Source organism: Miscanthus floridulus, chromosome 16 (genome assembly GCF_019320115.1).
Source record: "Miscanthus floridulus cultivar M001 chromosome 16, ASM1932011v1, whole genome shotgun sequence".
Classification (NCBI taxonomy): Eukaryota; Viridiplantae; Streptophyta; class Magnoliopsida; order Poales; family Poaceae; genus Miscanthus; species Miscanthus floridulus.
The window spans coordinates 25566947-25582837 of record NC_089595.1 but is presented as its reverse complement, the minus strand read 5'-3'; the positions used below and the strand labels follow the sequence as shown (position 1 = coordinate 25582837).

Here is a 15891-nt window from a genome sequence, read left to right as displayed (position 1 = left end):
AAATGTGGTGCAAGTGCGACCGAGATTCTTCTTCTGAGGTAACAATACTCCTAGTGCGCAACGCGCAACACGCCTGGACGCTCTGCTACCTAGCAAGCAAGTGGCAGCACGGTTGGTGGTTTGGTAGCTAGCGTAGCCATGCTGCTCGCATCTCTCTGGAATCCCAATCAATCCCTTACCGCAGCTGCCATGCAACTGCAACCAGCCATCTGAGAGACTGAGACGACTCCACAAAAGCTTCCAAGCATCGCACCTATACTCACCACTGACGAAGACACGCATGGTCATGGATATGAGGCACGGACGCACGCAGCTTATCCGAAGCAATCAGAGATGACCTGAGAGTGAGGGGAACACGTACGTCGTCGTCCAAGAACTGTGCAGCTGGCTATCGCATCACCCAACTCAATAATACAGGATCGCTGGCTGGGCTTGCTGCCGCCTATATAAACGGAGGCCATATCTGTTGCCAAATTGCATCATCACCCATCTCAAGACGACAAACGCGAGCAAACCAAGAAACAGGCCGGACGAGCATCTAACAACCAGTAGTAGCTTATTTAGCAAGAAGACGGAGATGAATCGTTGGGGCAAGAACCCTGCAGGTGTCGGGGAGGTGCCGGTGCAGAAGGTGAACAAGATCGAGTTTCACAACCTGATTTCCAGGCCCAGCATCAACGGCGGCGGCGGCCGTCCACCACGAGGAGCGGAAGACGACATCAACGAGAAGGCGGAGAGGTTCATCAGGGAGAGGAGGTTGTGGTTCCACCGCCAGAAGCCCGGCGGGCCGTCGTCGGCCTGATGGCAGCATCGTCGTGATGCAGGCATCATGGTATGTATATGGATGGATGTTAAATTAACGCATATAAGTATTTTAAAGAAGAGTTCACCCCTGTTGCGACCCCATGTATGTGTATTATTTGCTCCGCCGGTCACCAATAAGTGATAAGTGAAACTTTAGATATGCACGTTTGATCAAAGCCAGCAGTTCCTTTCATTTACCATGGTAAATATGTCCGTGTGTTGCAACGGGATGTACAACTTTGTGTTAGAACTTATATACTTGGACAGGAGCTTAATGAACCTAATTACAGGCCTTGTTTGGATGCGTATGTATTCGTCTTAATCCACATGTGTTGAAGTAGATTAGAGTGGAATTATACTAAATTTCATTCTATTCCACTCCAACACATGTGGATTGAGGTGGATACACGTGCATCCAAACACGGCCTAAATCAAAATTAGCACTTAATTAGGACTTAATCAATCTTACCCGATTGAGGATGCACCTAGGGCTGCGAGGACCTTCGCCTGGTGGATGCAGGTGCACTACCGTCGGATGTAGAGTCATGGTTCTGGGCAGTCGTCGTCGTAGTGGCAGAGGTGGAGGACGCCAGCCCAGTGATGGCCGACGGTTGGACACCGGTCTTCAGATCCACTCCCGAGCCACCTCAGTTGGCAGGTGTTAGATATTCCCCTTGATAGGCTTAGAGAGAAGGACAGGATCCATCTCTTTTTTTGTGTGCTCGGGGTGGTCTGGGACCACGCCGTTAGGAAGTCTTAACCTGCCCCCGATCAGGGCATGCATGTTTATGGCCATTAGGCTCTTAAGACTCGGTCAGAGTTGACCAAGCTGATATTAACTCCAACATTCTCCCCCTTTATCGAATGACTTAGTACTTTTATTATTGTTAGTTCCATTCTCAATAGAATAGTATACTAAGATTAAAAATTGTAACAGTAATTTAAGAACCATTAGATCAAGCATCTATAGTAGACCACTCTACATTAAACAGAACAATTACTTATGCTTTTCAGAGAGAATTTATGGGGAGATAACATTATGTATTTTAAACCACTCTTTCAATATAACAACGGATCAAGATGAAGTGGTTCAACAGTCAATTAAGTACTGATGAACCTAGTCACTATAGTGCACCGTTCATATCTTAGAATAGTTCATTCTTAGTCTTATATATGATGGCCTCTTTATGGTCCTATTGTACAGTTTGTTTTCACTTATACCTTTGTGCACATACAGATAATTATTTGTACTTCCAGAGTCACAATTTTGAAATCTCAATCTTATCCCATATGGTAGGCTACCAATAAACTTAATGTCGGCAACTTAAGGTAGACCTATGGTGGGAAAACTTAAATTGAATATGGTGCTCAAACACTTAAGACTTAAACACTTAAAGCCTGAAACTTACTTAGTGAGCACCAACATCTTAAACTTATATGACTAACTTTGATTCTAGATTGGTTTTTCACATTGTCTTCGGGTTGGCAAAACCACTTGATATGTTACTCAAACCAAAAGAAACTGCACTTCTTATATACAACATATTCCGCGATGAATATCTTATGCTATAAGAAACTTATAATTGTAACAACTTTATTCTTAATAAACTATGATAAACTTTAACTTATATTAATTAAACATGCTATAACTTTTACATTAGAAGTTATACTTTAAAGATAGGTTGAAGCCATTCCACAATATGGCTTCCCCTGACAAGAGTGTTGATAAAAAAAACTGGACCTGCAGGGGGAAACCCACCCCCGGGCATTGCATTAAGAAGAAGAACCTTCTCACATAGGTCCAGAAAACCCCCGATCCCCTGCCCACCCATACACAGCAGCACCGTACCCCTGTGAGAATAGGGTCGTTCCTTAGACCAGTGCTTTGGCGTGGGACAGATGAGGGTTTTTTTTTAACCCTAGCCTAAAATTTGCTCCCATGGGGAGTCGAACCCAGGACCTGAGGAGTGCCGCTGGGACGCTCTAACTAGTTGGACTAGAGGCCCTTTGGCGAGTGTTGATAAATACTTATGTGGATTTCTTTATCACTACTACAGGAATCAATTTGCGCAGTGTGGCCAAAATGGGCTCCGTGGCGGGCACCTCTTTTGCCCGCCACGGTTAACCGGTGGCCGGCCAGCGAGGCCGGCCACCGAGGCGCCCGCTGCGGGAAAAGGACGGTATGAATTGCCCGCCGTGGTTAATACGATTTACCGTGGCGGGCTCTTTAAACTGCCCGCCGCGGTAAAGAGTTGATTTACTGATGCAGGCACTTTATCTTGCCCGCCGCGGTAAAGCCTGTACAAATACACAGCAACACCCCCTTCATCTTCTCCACGGGTCTTCCTCTCTTAAACTCATGGGGGGAGGCTTTGCCCTAAAATTTGAGGAAACTTTTGATTTGAGTTGAAGGGCTTGGATTTGAGGGAGGAGGACATCATAAGAGGTTCACAAAGGCTCTCCCTACTCCTTCCATCCTCTCTCTCTATTCCATCACCTAGAGTTCTCTCTAGATCAATTTTAATGGAAAAAATGATGTCATGTATTTCTTTAACTTTAGATTCATCATAGATGCATGCTTCATCTTTCACATCGTCATGTCCTCTCTTTTTCATGATTTTGGACGTAAAAATCATCAATTTCTCCTAATTCTTCTTTATTTAATGTTGATTGTGACGGATAATGTTCGCAGGTATGATGGATAGGTCGGAATGGATGTACCGGATTGATAGAGTGAATGATCTACGGTACCTCTTTGAATTAAGGAAGTTTATTGCTGCTAGTAAAACGCACCGTGAGAGACTGAAGCGGATGACAACCATATGTCCATGTTCTCGTTGCAAGAACCTGAAAGCCCACCGAGACAGCGAGGTGCAAACTCATTTGATCATGTATGGTTTCGTCGAGGGCTACACAGTCTGGACATTTCACAGCGAAAGAGTTGGTGCAAGTGGCGGTGCATCTGGAGTGAGCTCTTCGACGCCGACAGCACCACCGGTGAATAAAGATCCTTTAGGAGCACCCGGCTCCTCATCATCTTCAGAAGCAGCAGCGCCAGCCGATAGTGACAACAGTTGTCGTCGTGATTACATCATGGTGGATGAGCTAATGCAAGACATGGCCGACGAAGCCGACGACGGTGGGGATGGTCAGGATACTATGAGCCAACCCGAGGATGTGCAGCTTGTTGAAGATCTAGTCAAACACTTCGATGAAGACGACGTTGTGTTGGGTTGCCCAAAGTGGTTGGAGAATTTCAGAGAGTTGAAGCAGGCGGCAGTTGATCCTCTCTATAAGGACGGCGGCGATTGTCCGAAGGAGTGCACGGCACTCCGTTTTAACCTCCATATGTTGATGTTGAAGGCTCGTCATGGTTGGTCTGACACTAGCTTCAATGAGTTGTTAAGCTGCCTTGCCACCACGTACCCAACGGCTAACAAGGTGCCCGCCAATACTTATCGGGCCAAGAAGCTGATCCGGCCAGTGGCGATGAAGCTTAGAAAGTTTGATGCATGCCCTAACCACTGCATCCTGTATCAGGGCAATGAGTATGAGAATTTGACGAGTTATCCGCACTGCGGCTTTAGTCGGTACAAAAAAAATGCTGGTTGTCGCGTGGATGCAGAAGACGAGGGAGGCTTGCGGGGTGGTCGAAAGAAGAACAAGAAGGGGGCAAAGAAGAGCAGTGCGGCCAAACAGATCTCGGCTCAGTAGGACGATGAAGAAGAGGGTTACATGCATAGGAAAAGTCCAGCACTATCGGTGTGGTACCTGCCCGTGACCGATCGCCTGCGTGCCATATTCGGGAACCCGGACGATGCCAAGCTCATGTCCTGGCATGCATCAACTGACCGCCTAAAAGACAATGGCAAGCTACGGCACCCATCCGATGGCAAGCAGTGGAAGGATTTCAACGAGGCCTACCTAGAGTTTGGCAAGGAGCCTAGGCATGTTAGGTTCGCGCTGAGTACCGACGAGATGAACCCGTTCGGTGAGCTTAGCAGCTCGCATAGCACTTGGCCCATCGTGCTCACCTTGTACAACCTACCTCCCCATCTATGTCACAAGCGTAGGTACCTTATGCTGACCATGCTTATCTCCAATCCGAAGCAGCCCGGCAACGATATAGATGTGTTCCTAGAGCCGTTCATGGAGGAAATGAAGATACTATTTGATGTTGGGGTCCAGATCCCGCAAGGAGAAGTTCACACTAAAAGCAATCATCTTTGTCACCATCACCGATTACCCCGGTCTCTTCTCACTATCGGGGAAGATCAAAGGGAAGACCAACTACGTAATTTGCATCGACGAGACCTGCTACACTTACCTTAAGGGATCCAATAAGATGGTGTACACGAGGCACATACAGTTCCTCGCCAAAAATCACAAGTATAGAAGAAGTATTATGAACAAATACTTTGACAATCAGAACGAGCCGCAGCGTGATCAACTAACGCAGACTAGTTGGGGGACAAAGGTGTATGAGATGGTCAAGGACATGGATCAGGTGGAGTTTGGAAAGAAGAAGAAGCCACCTAAAGAGGGGACCAAGCAGACAAGGAAGCGAAAGCGGGACCAGACGGAGGAAGTCCCCGCCGCCGTTCCTTTCAAGAAGAAGTCAATTTTCTTCAAGTACCTGTCGTATTGGAAAACACTGAATACACCCCATGCCATCGACTGCATGCACTTGGAGAAAAATGTCTTCGAAAGCACAATCGGTGTCTTGCTGGACATCAAGGGCAAGACAAAGGATGGTATCAAGTCATGGATGGATCTTGTCAATCTGGGCATCAGGCCGGACCTTCACTCGGGACCGCCTCAGAACGGTAAAGTCGATATCCTGGGTGCGGCCTGCAACCTAACGCAAGATGAGAGGATGGCTTTTCTTAAGTTGCTTAGGGGTATCAAGGTGCCGACTAGTTTCTCTTCCAACATCAAGAGCCTAGGTCTCCATGAAAGACCTCATAATGACTAGGCTACAACTCACACAACTGCCACAGTCATGCTGACGGTGTTCCTACCAATTGTGATTAGGGCTATCCGTCTAGAGTACGTGAAGATGGTCATCACACGGATGTCATACTTCTTTAACCACATCACCCAGAAGGTCATTGATAAGGCCGAGCTGCCTACCCTGAAGGAGTTCATCGCGGAGACCCTTTGCTAGCTCGAGATATGCTTTCCACCATCTTACTTTGATATTATGCCACACCTAATGATGCATATGGTCGATCAGATCCATCAACTGGGCCCCGTGTACCTACACCAGATGTGGACGTATGAGCGGTTCATGTCCACCCTCAATAGATACGTCCATAACCGCGCTTACCCGGAGGGCTCTATGATCGAGGCATACACAACAGAGGAGGCCGTGAACTGGTGCATGAGGTACATAAGAGATGGGAGGGTGATTGGGCTACCTGTCCATCACCACGAAGGCAAAACCTCAGGGATGGGGTGCACAGGCTGAAAAGTACGCACCGATGTGGCAAACCGAACGGTGCAAGAAGCTCATTACAGCATCCTTCATCAGTTAGTGAGCATGGAGAAATACATTGAAAAGCACCTGGAAGAGATCCGCGCCGCTAATGACGGACAGCGCACGGAGGCATGGGTCCAGAACCATCACAAGAGCAATTTCATAGTGTCTCAAAGAGCAACACATACCCCTTGAAGGATGCCCTGATGAAGATACGGAGACCGTTAAGAGGCTTGTGTTAGGCCCATCTAGCCAAATCACCACGTGGCAAGGGTATGACGTCTAGGGCTACAGGTTCCACATGAAAGACAAGGACAAGAAGAGCTCGGCACAAAACTATGGTGTTCGATTAGAGGGGGAAGAAGAGTCCACGGTCCAGAGGAGGCAATACTATGGGCAAGTCGAAGAAATATGGGAACTTGACTATGGCCAAAACCTACGCATAACCGTCTTCCGTTGCCAGTGGGTCAAACCGAATGCGGTTGCAGTGGACAGTTATGGGCTAACCACCGTGGACCTCAAAAGTATCGGCTACAAAGATGACCCGTGGGTACTAGCAACCAATGTCGCGCAAGTGGCCTACTATATATATGTAGAGGACCCAAAAAGGCATGTGGTTGTGTCCGGAAAGCAGCGGATTGTGGGAGCTGATGGGGTGCAGAGTCTCGAACAATACAACAACTACGCAGAGCTCGAGCTTTTTACCGATCATCCAAAGAAGATCAAGGCCGTCGAGGACCGATTCAACAAGTCCAGGATGATGCTGTGGGCCCGCCCTGATGGTGAGAAGAGGACGGTGAAAGCACCTGCACCAAAATGATATATATATCCTAGAGACATATATGTAATAATATAGAGCTCAATCTATTGAAGACAAGTTTTGTAACTTATTATTAATATCATGGAACCATACTACTCTACTAGTACTACTGAATCTACTACTACTACTATAGAATACTACTCTACTATCTATTGTACTAATACTACTCTCTACTACTCACATGTACTCTACTACTACACAGCACTACTCTACTACTACTACTACTACTACTACACAGCAAATGCAGAAATATCAGTTTTAGATTAATAAGTTTTAGATTGATAATATCAGTTTTAGATTAATAACAAATATTAGTGTTAGATTGAATGAGCAAGCAGAAATATTAACCGTGGTGGGCACGTAATAGCGCCCGCCGCGGTTAATCGATTAATCGCGGCGGGCAGTCTAAGGTGCCCACTGCAGTAAACATTGACCACGGCGGGCAGCTTATATTGCCCACCACGGTTAATCCATGGCTATATATGTGCCGCTGCTCGCCCAAATTTTCTAAGTCTTTCGCGCCGAGCTCCTCTCGAGTCCTCCTCCCCCGTGCCCATGCCCGTCCTCCGCGATGACCCCCACCCCCGTCCTCCTCCCCCATGCCCATGCCCTGCCCCCATGCTCCTCCGGCGCCCCGTCCCCGGAACCCTAGCGCCGGCCACTGAGAAGTCTCGTGCCATTGCCGAGCTCCTTCGTGCTGGGCCCCGTCCCCGGAACCCTTGCTCCGGCCGCTGAGCTCCTCCACGCTGGGCCCCGTCCCCAGAACCCTAGCGCCGGCCGCCGACACCGAGGGCCGCCATCGCCCCCGCTGACCTTACTAGTACTCTACTGCCTACACTCTATAGTTTGATGCAAATTTTTTGATTTGTGAAAGTTTTTTGGGATGGCTAGCTACTACTTATCCCCTTACTGGTACTCTACTGCTTGATGCAAAATGGTACTTGTATTACCTATTTCTCTGTCACATACTACTGCTATTATTATCAGGCATACTTGTATTACCTACTACCTATTTCTCTCTACCACTATTGTCTTACTACTACTGCTACTACTCTGAATTCAACTGAACTGCTATACTACACTTGGTGAATTTTGAACTGCTATACTACTGATCTATGATGCTTTTGGTGAACCGTAGCATTTGAATTCAATTCTTTTTGCTGCCTATGATGCCAAAGAAATTTGTGACAAAATTCTGAGCATATGCCACTGCCTATGATGCACCTTGCCTTTAAACGGATCACATGCTAAATTTGTGAGAATTTTGAGATGAATTGGTCACTCTGCTGCAATTTTGCCAAATTTGATATAATTTTGGTGGTGGTGCTACCTATTTCTCTACTTAATCTATTCCTATACTGTCTGCTACTACTGTCCTCCTATACTACTCCTATACTACTACTATACTACTATTGTATACTACTACTAGTATACTACTTTCTAGTAGTATACTACTACTACTGCCTACTACTTTCTAGTAGTATACTACTACTAGTATACTACTACTACTGCCTACTACTACTCCCTCCTCCTCTACTGCCTACTCCTCTACTATGCCTACTACTATACACTGCCTATACTACTCTATTGCTCTATGTGCTCTACTACTACTGCCTACATTATTGTACTACTGCCTACACTCTACTGTGATTTTTCAACTTGCAGCTACCTATGATGCCTACACATCTCTTACTCTACTCCTCTTACTCTACTCTACTCTACTCTCACCTCCTCTAGTCTTCTACTCTATCTTGATGGCCGAAGGACTTAGCCCTTTGGGGCCAAATTTTGAAACTATCTTGATGGCTTTTGTTTGGTATTTGCAATGATGATTCTTTTCACACTTCTAAGCTGAGGCAGTGGCATATGCAATGATGTGAACCCTTTTATGCTGAGGCAGCGGCGATGATGATCGAGTGCCCCCGCTAAACTAGGATGGCTTGTATACCAGATACAAGCAACCAGTTTAAAAGCGATGTGATGACAATGGGGCAAATCTGAGCCAACTACTACTACTTTACTACTCTAGTACTACTCTACTTTACTACTCTAGTACTACTCTACTTTACTACTCTATAACTGTGTCTATACAACTGAAATATGTATTCATTGTAGCTTTCTAATGGCGGAGGAACCGATAAGCGAATGGCGCGACCCTACCCCTAGTGCATCATCATCAACTAGCCTCGAGAGCCAAGTGTCCGTGACCCCGAGGCCAACAAAGAAACGTCGTACAGAGGACAAAGATGATTCGACCTACCAACCGAGGGATGACGAAGTTGAAAGTGCGGTCTCCAAACCCTGAACAGATGCCGGTGGTGCCTCGAGAATTGAATTTTGAGGAGGAACAAGTCAGGGACAAAGAACCCCCCGCTCCATCTCCAACCACTTCAGGCAAGTCTAGGGGTCAGAGGACAAAGCTGAGAAGGGGGGAACACGAGAGGCACCAGAGGGAAACCCACGGCGAAGTCCATGTGATCCATGAGGTGGGACCAGAGGGAAACCCGTTGTCACCACCCACGGTCCTTGCCAAGTTCAGCAACCAGGTGGCATGTATAGTCAAGGACAAGGTGGAGATCACTTGGGAGGAGTGGAACAATGTCCCAGTCGACTACAAGACACATATCTAGGGTGAGGTGATGTGGAGCTTCCATTATCCCGAGGACACCGATCTGAACAAGTGCAGGGAGTGGGTCATGCACGTGGCAGGAAGAGCCTTTAGAAACTTCAAGTCCATGCTAACTAGGTACTACATGAAGCTAGGCAAGTCCATGCGACCAAATACGAAGAATTTGAAATGGAATATCCAACTGTAGAAGGGGTAACGATCCTTGGAGCTGCCTTGGGTTTCGAAGTCCTATGGAACAAGGACAACATAGAGATCATTCTCTCGACACCAATTTCTACGCTGACGGCGACACCAGCATCACAACCATCCGTTGCCGAATCTTGTCCCCCCGATGATCTAGATCATGGCGACGGCGATGACGAAGGCAATGGCGGGGATGACAAGGGAAGGAAGTCACCTCGAGGCACAAGCCCTCACCCTCATTCTCCTCCTCCAACAACAAGTCCACCTCCACCTCCCGGCAGTCCATCTAAGGGCACGAGCAAAGGACCGGGAGGCACAAGCCCTCACCCTCGTTCTCCTCCTCTAACAACAAGTCCACCTCCACCTCCTAGTAGTCCGTCTAAGGGCACGAGCAAAGGACCGGGAGGCACAAGCCCTCACCCTCATTCTCCTCCTCCAACAACAAGTCCACCTCCACCTCCCGGCAGTCCATCTAAGGGCATGAGCAAAGGACTGGGAGGCACAAGCCCTCACCCTCGTTCTCCTCCTCCAACAACAAGTCCACCTCCACCTCCTGGTAGTCCATCTAAGGGCACGAGCAAAGGACTGGGAGGCACGGAGGAATCGGGGGCAAAGACACTGCCTGCTGCCATTGCGAGCACAAGCCACTGTCCTCCACCGCCGGCGAAGACTAAAGGCAACCAAGGGCAGCTCACATACTCACTTGAGTTCGAAAGGTATGGTAGCGGCGAGCATAATTTGCTAATAACTTTTCTTTGCCATAATATGGTACTAACATTTCTATCCCAGACCGAGATCACCTTTCCATCTATTTCCTAAATCGGATGACTGCCCCGGCCATTACGAGCATGGGAAGTTCATGATAACCAAGGCCCAACTCGTCGATGAGGAAAGGTGGGAGACAAGGAGGTTTCATCTCTAGTACATGGAAGCGGCAAAAGCTGGCCTGCATGGTTATAAGGAGTATGTGAATGAACAAGTGCCAAACTTAAAAGGGTACAAGGCCTTTGAAGATTGTCTCATAGTGTAAGTGACTGAACTGTCTTCTCATATGCATTCTAATTCCCTGCCTAATACTAGTACATTTCGTATAGCGCTTATAAGGAGTATGTGAAGGATCTTGAATGCTATGATCGAAGAATAGAGAATTTTAAGGCTAAGCATAAGAACCGCATCAAAATCAGACGCAACTTTCCGGTAAGTATTTGAAAGGTTTAATTGTGCTTTCCGTTCATATGCGTTCTAATGCCTGTGTTGTAATGCTTGTGTATCGATCATGCAGTGTGCCAAACAACCGGTAGGATCACAAACCTAGTGGCTTCTATGCCTGTGAGTTCTGAGGGTGTGCAAGCAGTACAGCAGCAGTTGGAGGATGCTCAAGAATGGATTGAACTGGTCGAGAGACGTGCAGAGCACCCAACATAGCTTCAAGCAGACAAAGGACAGGACATATGTAAGTTTGTCTTAGACAAATGCGTGCTTGAAGGGGGCACGTTCTTCAATGAGAACAGACCGCTAGCGATTTTACCGGAGTACGAGAGGCTGAGGAAATGGCCCACGATGATGCGTCCGCAGGATTACACCTTAGCGCATGTATAACGACTTTAATATATAAATGTAATGAATTAACGATGACAAGAACAACTAAGTGAATGTATATATATGTATATTATCTCATGTGTAATGCCTACATACTTTTTAAGTTTAATATGTGAAATCTGGATGTGATTTGAATTTGAATTTATATGCATGCTGTATTATATTAATTTAGGAAATTGAAAGTACCGAGGCGGGCAAATAATAAAGCCTGCCACGGCTAATGAACATAACCGCGGCGGGCCACAAAAGGTGTCCGCCGCGGTAAAATAATTTACCACGGCGGGCGGTGTAACGTGCCCGCCGTGGTAAAAGTATATTTACCGCAGCGGACACGTTACACCGCCCGCCGCGGTAAATCGGTTAACCGTGGCGGGCAAAGCCGCCCGCCGCGGTTAAGCCACGATTTACCATGGCCTCTAGGCCGCGGCAGATGGCTTTGCCCGCCGCGGGAAACCGAAAACGTCCGCCTCCAGTAAAGTTTGTGTAGTAGTGTATATCAACACATCTTGCAAAAGAAGATTAATGTCATAGCAACTTATAACTTAGTGGTTACTAGACTTCTTATTCATGGGCATGTAATACTTTATATGTATAAATCAAGTACTTTAAGTCTTTCCAGGGGTCCATTCTTGGACCATGTTTGCCAAGAATCCTGGTCATAAGTTTTAAGGGCGTGTGATAACTTAGTCATAATACTTATAGCTTACTTATAATACTTATGACTTCATTGGAATACTTAATTATAATATAATACTTATATGTAATGCTTATGTCAGCGTATATCTAACGAGAAAAGCTTATCGCCCTTATATTGGAGTATAACTAGCCTTTCAACTTATGATTTTTTTTTTCAAATACTCCCTTTTGTGGACCCATCTTGGTGAATCTTAGTCTTAGTATTCAAATAAGTATAAGAAACATCACCAAGATAAAACTTATGTTATATCTCTATTGCTTGACTTATAGTCAAGAAGATAAATAAAATAATTAACTTTGTACCTCTGCTTAGCTTATCCTATTTCGATTATGAAATCAATGGCAAACAGAAGCCACTAATAAACTTCTTAGTTTATTATGAAGAGCTTATTATCATTTCTCAGTAGAGTCAATTTATGTTATGTGGACCCATAACAGCTCACTGTTTTGACTCCATTAGGAATATCTTAGTATTTTCAAAATAAATGGGATGCTAAAAATGGATTAACTTATCACTAACTTATTGGCTTAAATTTTTAATTCAATCGCATTAAACTTAATAAATCACTTAATGAAGTGGATCAATGTATGACTTTGCATCTCACCCCCTCGAAATATGAACCAAACAACCATGTCACATGTCGAAGTCTTATATATTAAATCCACTTCATGAGGTTACTTTAACTCTAGGTTATCTTAGTGTTCATTATGCACATTTCTTATGAATTTAATCTTAACACACCCTTTAACCAATGTCAGTCAAACTTAATGTGATTGAGCATAAGGATTACTCCTATCCCCTGATCCTAATAGACATGATTATAAGAGTTAGGAACTTTTGTTTTGCTCCCAAAGTTATTTAACAAAACTTTTATAGTGAGAATTTAAACTTTGCTAATGGGAGCTTAATTATGTGCATAATATTTATACATAACCTCAAAACAAAATTCTTACTTTATAATTTATCAGGGTACAAGAAAACAACTCAAACTTATAGTTGCACTTAGCAATAGAGATACATGATCTTAAATACAAAAGAACTTTAAACTAAATTAAATCTTCAACATGGTATTAATCCTACGCTCATTAGATCAATAACATGTCAATAATATAATTAAAAGAAAATATTATACTTAAAATAGATGACACTTGAATACAATCAACGTTGGTCAGAAAGTAACTTAAGATTAATCAAATGACATGCAACTATAAACAACGTTGGTCAGAATTCAGCCACATGCTACAAAACCAATCATATAAAACTTATTAGGTCTCTAGCAAGTATTAACTTATCGGAGAATAAATTTACCATATGATCAACATATACTTAGTTGAGGGAAGCATAAAAATTAACTTAATTTAATAATGGAGCTATTAAATTTAGTCTTAGATTAATCCCAAAAAGATCTTAAATATTTCTTATAGCCTTCCTTAGGAATGTTCAAAAGCCTTATGTTACATCCAAGAAAAAGCCTTATGGAAACAGCTTAGGACAATATAAACAAAATATTAGTGGGCAATAAAATCAGTGAAAATTAATAGCTATGAACAACTTTGGTCAAAATATAACTATGAAAGACACTTAAATAAAGCCCCAAACTTAGTTATAAACATTTTAACTATGAAGGAAAAACTAATCATTTAGAGAATAAATAAATACTTAGAATTAGGGAAAAAATACTTATTTTTTTAATAACTTAAATAGCCCATTGTTTAAACTTATTTTAAATAATCCCACATTTAATATGAACTTCAATTTCTCCAACTAAATTTTTCGTTGGTTCCAACTTAATTGGAGAAAAGATCTTAAAATTATGGCGGGAATAATATATTACACTTAGGCAATAAAACTTATTTATGTATACTTATGAAAATGCTTGAAAGAATCCGCTTAATAATTAAACTTAGTATTAGCTTTAACTATAACTTAAACACCAGCATATATATTTAAAATAAACAACTCTTTGATTAAATTTTCCCGTTGGTTCCAATCTAACCAGAGAATGAATCTTAATTTGCCAGGGTATTAACTTATAAATATTTGCTAATGCTAATAATCTTAAAACAGAGTAGCTTAAATAAAAATAACTTATTGGAAATTGCATTGATGAAATAAATATAAACTTATTTTGGCCCAACTTAGCTTTAGCACAGCTAGCAGCCGTGCAGGCCAGTTACCAGCCAACCTAGGCCTGGGCCGGTGAAGCCTGCTTCAGGCCGTTTCTCCCCCGCCGGCCCAGCTAAGGCTGAGATCGATCCGAGTCATCTAGATGAATTCGACGGCTGGCCTCACACATCAGAGGAACAAAATAGGAGAGCACTGACTGCTCCCCCAAACCCTAGCCACTTTCCTTGTTCTCCCATCCTCTTTTCTCAGACAAGCACAGCCGCCACATGGGTGCCACACTGGCCAAGAGGATGTCGCCGGAGAGATGGGTTGGTGCCGCTGCGGGGCGCTTCGCCGGAGCTCGCCTGCGACTATGCGCGGCGCCGTCAAATGGCAGCCTCCCGACCGGCTCCCTTTTGGGTGAAGATCGCGCGCGCACAGGCCAAGGAATAGGGCGGCGGCACGGCTTCTTGATGCGCTAGCAGTGATCTACTTGCTGTGCCTTTTGTGGCTCCCTTTTGTGGCCGCCGGCGAACTCACGAAGGAGCCCGGCGGCGCCATCTTAGTTCTTAAGGTAAGTGAAAAGCGTCTTACTAATCTTAGGGTTGGGGATTGTGACCAGATTTGGGGACTTTGCATTTCTAGGGTTCGGATTTGAGAAAAAACTGGGGCTTAGTATTGAAATTGATTCGATTCCCCTCCTTAGTGCTTAGCCGAAACCCTATCTTCTGAGGGTTAAAGAACTTTGAATCGGACAAATCCGAGGCTAATTAGATCTTAATTGAACACTAATTAGGTCTTAGGGTTCAAGCAGAGGTGGAACCAGGGGGGCCAATGGGGGCTGTGCCCCCCCCCCAAACAGTGAAATTTTTTAATACCCTTATTAATAATACAATACAAAGCATATTTAGCTTATTTTAACTCGTATTTTATCATATTGCTGCCATTTTTTTTTGTTATGAACACTAACTACATATGTGCAAGCATAGAAAAATATGTTGAAATGTACACTTACGTACATATTTATCACACATACGATGTGTCTTATGTTTGTCCAGCCCCCCTAATCAAAGTTGTTGGTTCCACCTCTGGGTTCAAGAATTAGGCTAAGCGGCTTCTCGGGATACCAATTGTTAGAACTTATACTTAATTAGACATGATCTTAATTAACCTAATTACAGGAACACCTAAACTGAAATTAACACTTAATTAGGACTTAATCAATCTTACCCGATTGAAGATGCACCTAGGGCCGCGAGGACCTTCGCCTACTAGATGAAGGTGCACTGCTGTCGGATGTAGTGTCACAGTTCTGGGCGTCGTCATCGTAGTGGCAGAGGTGGAGGACGCCTGCACAGTGATGGCTGGCGGTCGGACACCGGTCTTCAGATCCACTCCCGAGCCACCTCAATCGCCAGGTGTTAGATATTCCCCTTGATAGGCTTAGAGATAAGGATGGGATCCATCTCTTTTTTGTGTGCTCGGGGTGGTCTGGGACCAGGCCATTAGGAACTCTTAACGTGCCCCCCCCCATCAGGGCATGCATGGTTATGGCCGTTAGGCCCTTATGACTC

At 44.7% G+C, this 15891-nt stretch overlaps 1 protein-coding gene across 3 annotated transcripts; it reads left to right on the top strand.

Moving 5' to 3' along the window:
• Window positions 1-474: 474 nt before the first annotated feature.
• On the top strand, window positions 475-9627 carry LOC136514001 (uncharacterized). Of its 3 annotated transcripts, none has more exons than XR_010773492.1 (2): window positions 475-832; window positions 9219-9627. XR_010773492.1 is itself a non-coding variant. In XM_066507980.1 (2 exons), the coding sequence occupies exon 2, from the start codon at window positions 3499-3501 to the stop codon at window positions 4516-4518; it is 1020 nt and encodes a 339-aa protein (XP_066364077.1). In that variant the 5' UTR covers window positions 475-832; window positions 3497-3498; the 3' UTR covers window positions 4519-4954. The 3 variants fall into 3 exon arrangements, 2 of the variants coding, with proteins under 2 accessions (XP_066364077.1, XP_066364078.1); XM_066507980.1 differs by lacking the exon at window positions 9219-9627 and adding an exon at window positions 3497-4954; XM_066507981.1 differs by lacking the exons at window positions 475-832; window positions 9219-9627 and adding exons at window positions 3137-3250; window positions 3497-4954.
• The last annotated feature ends 6264 nt before the right edge of the window (window positions 9628-15891 follow it).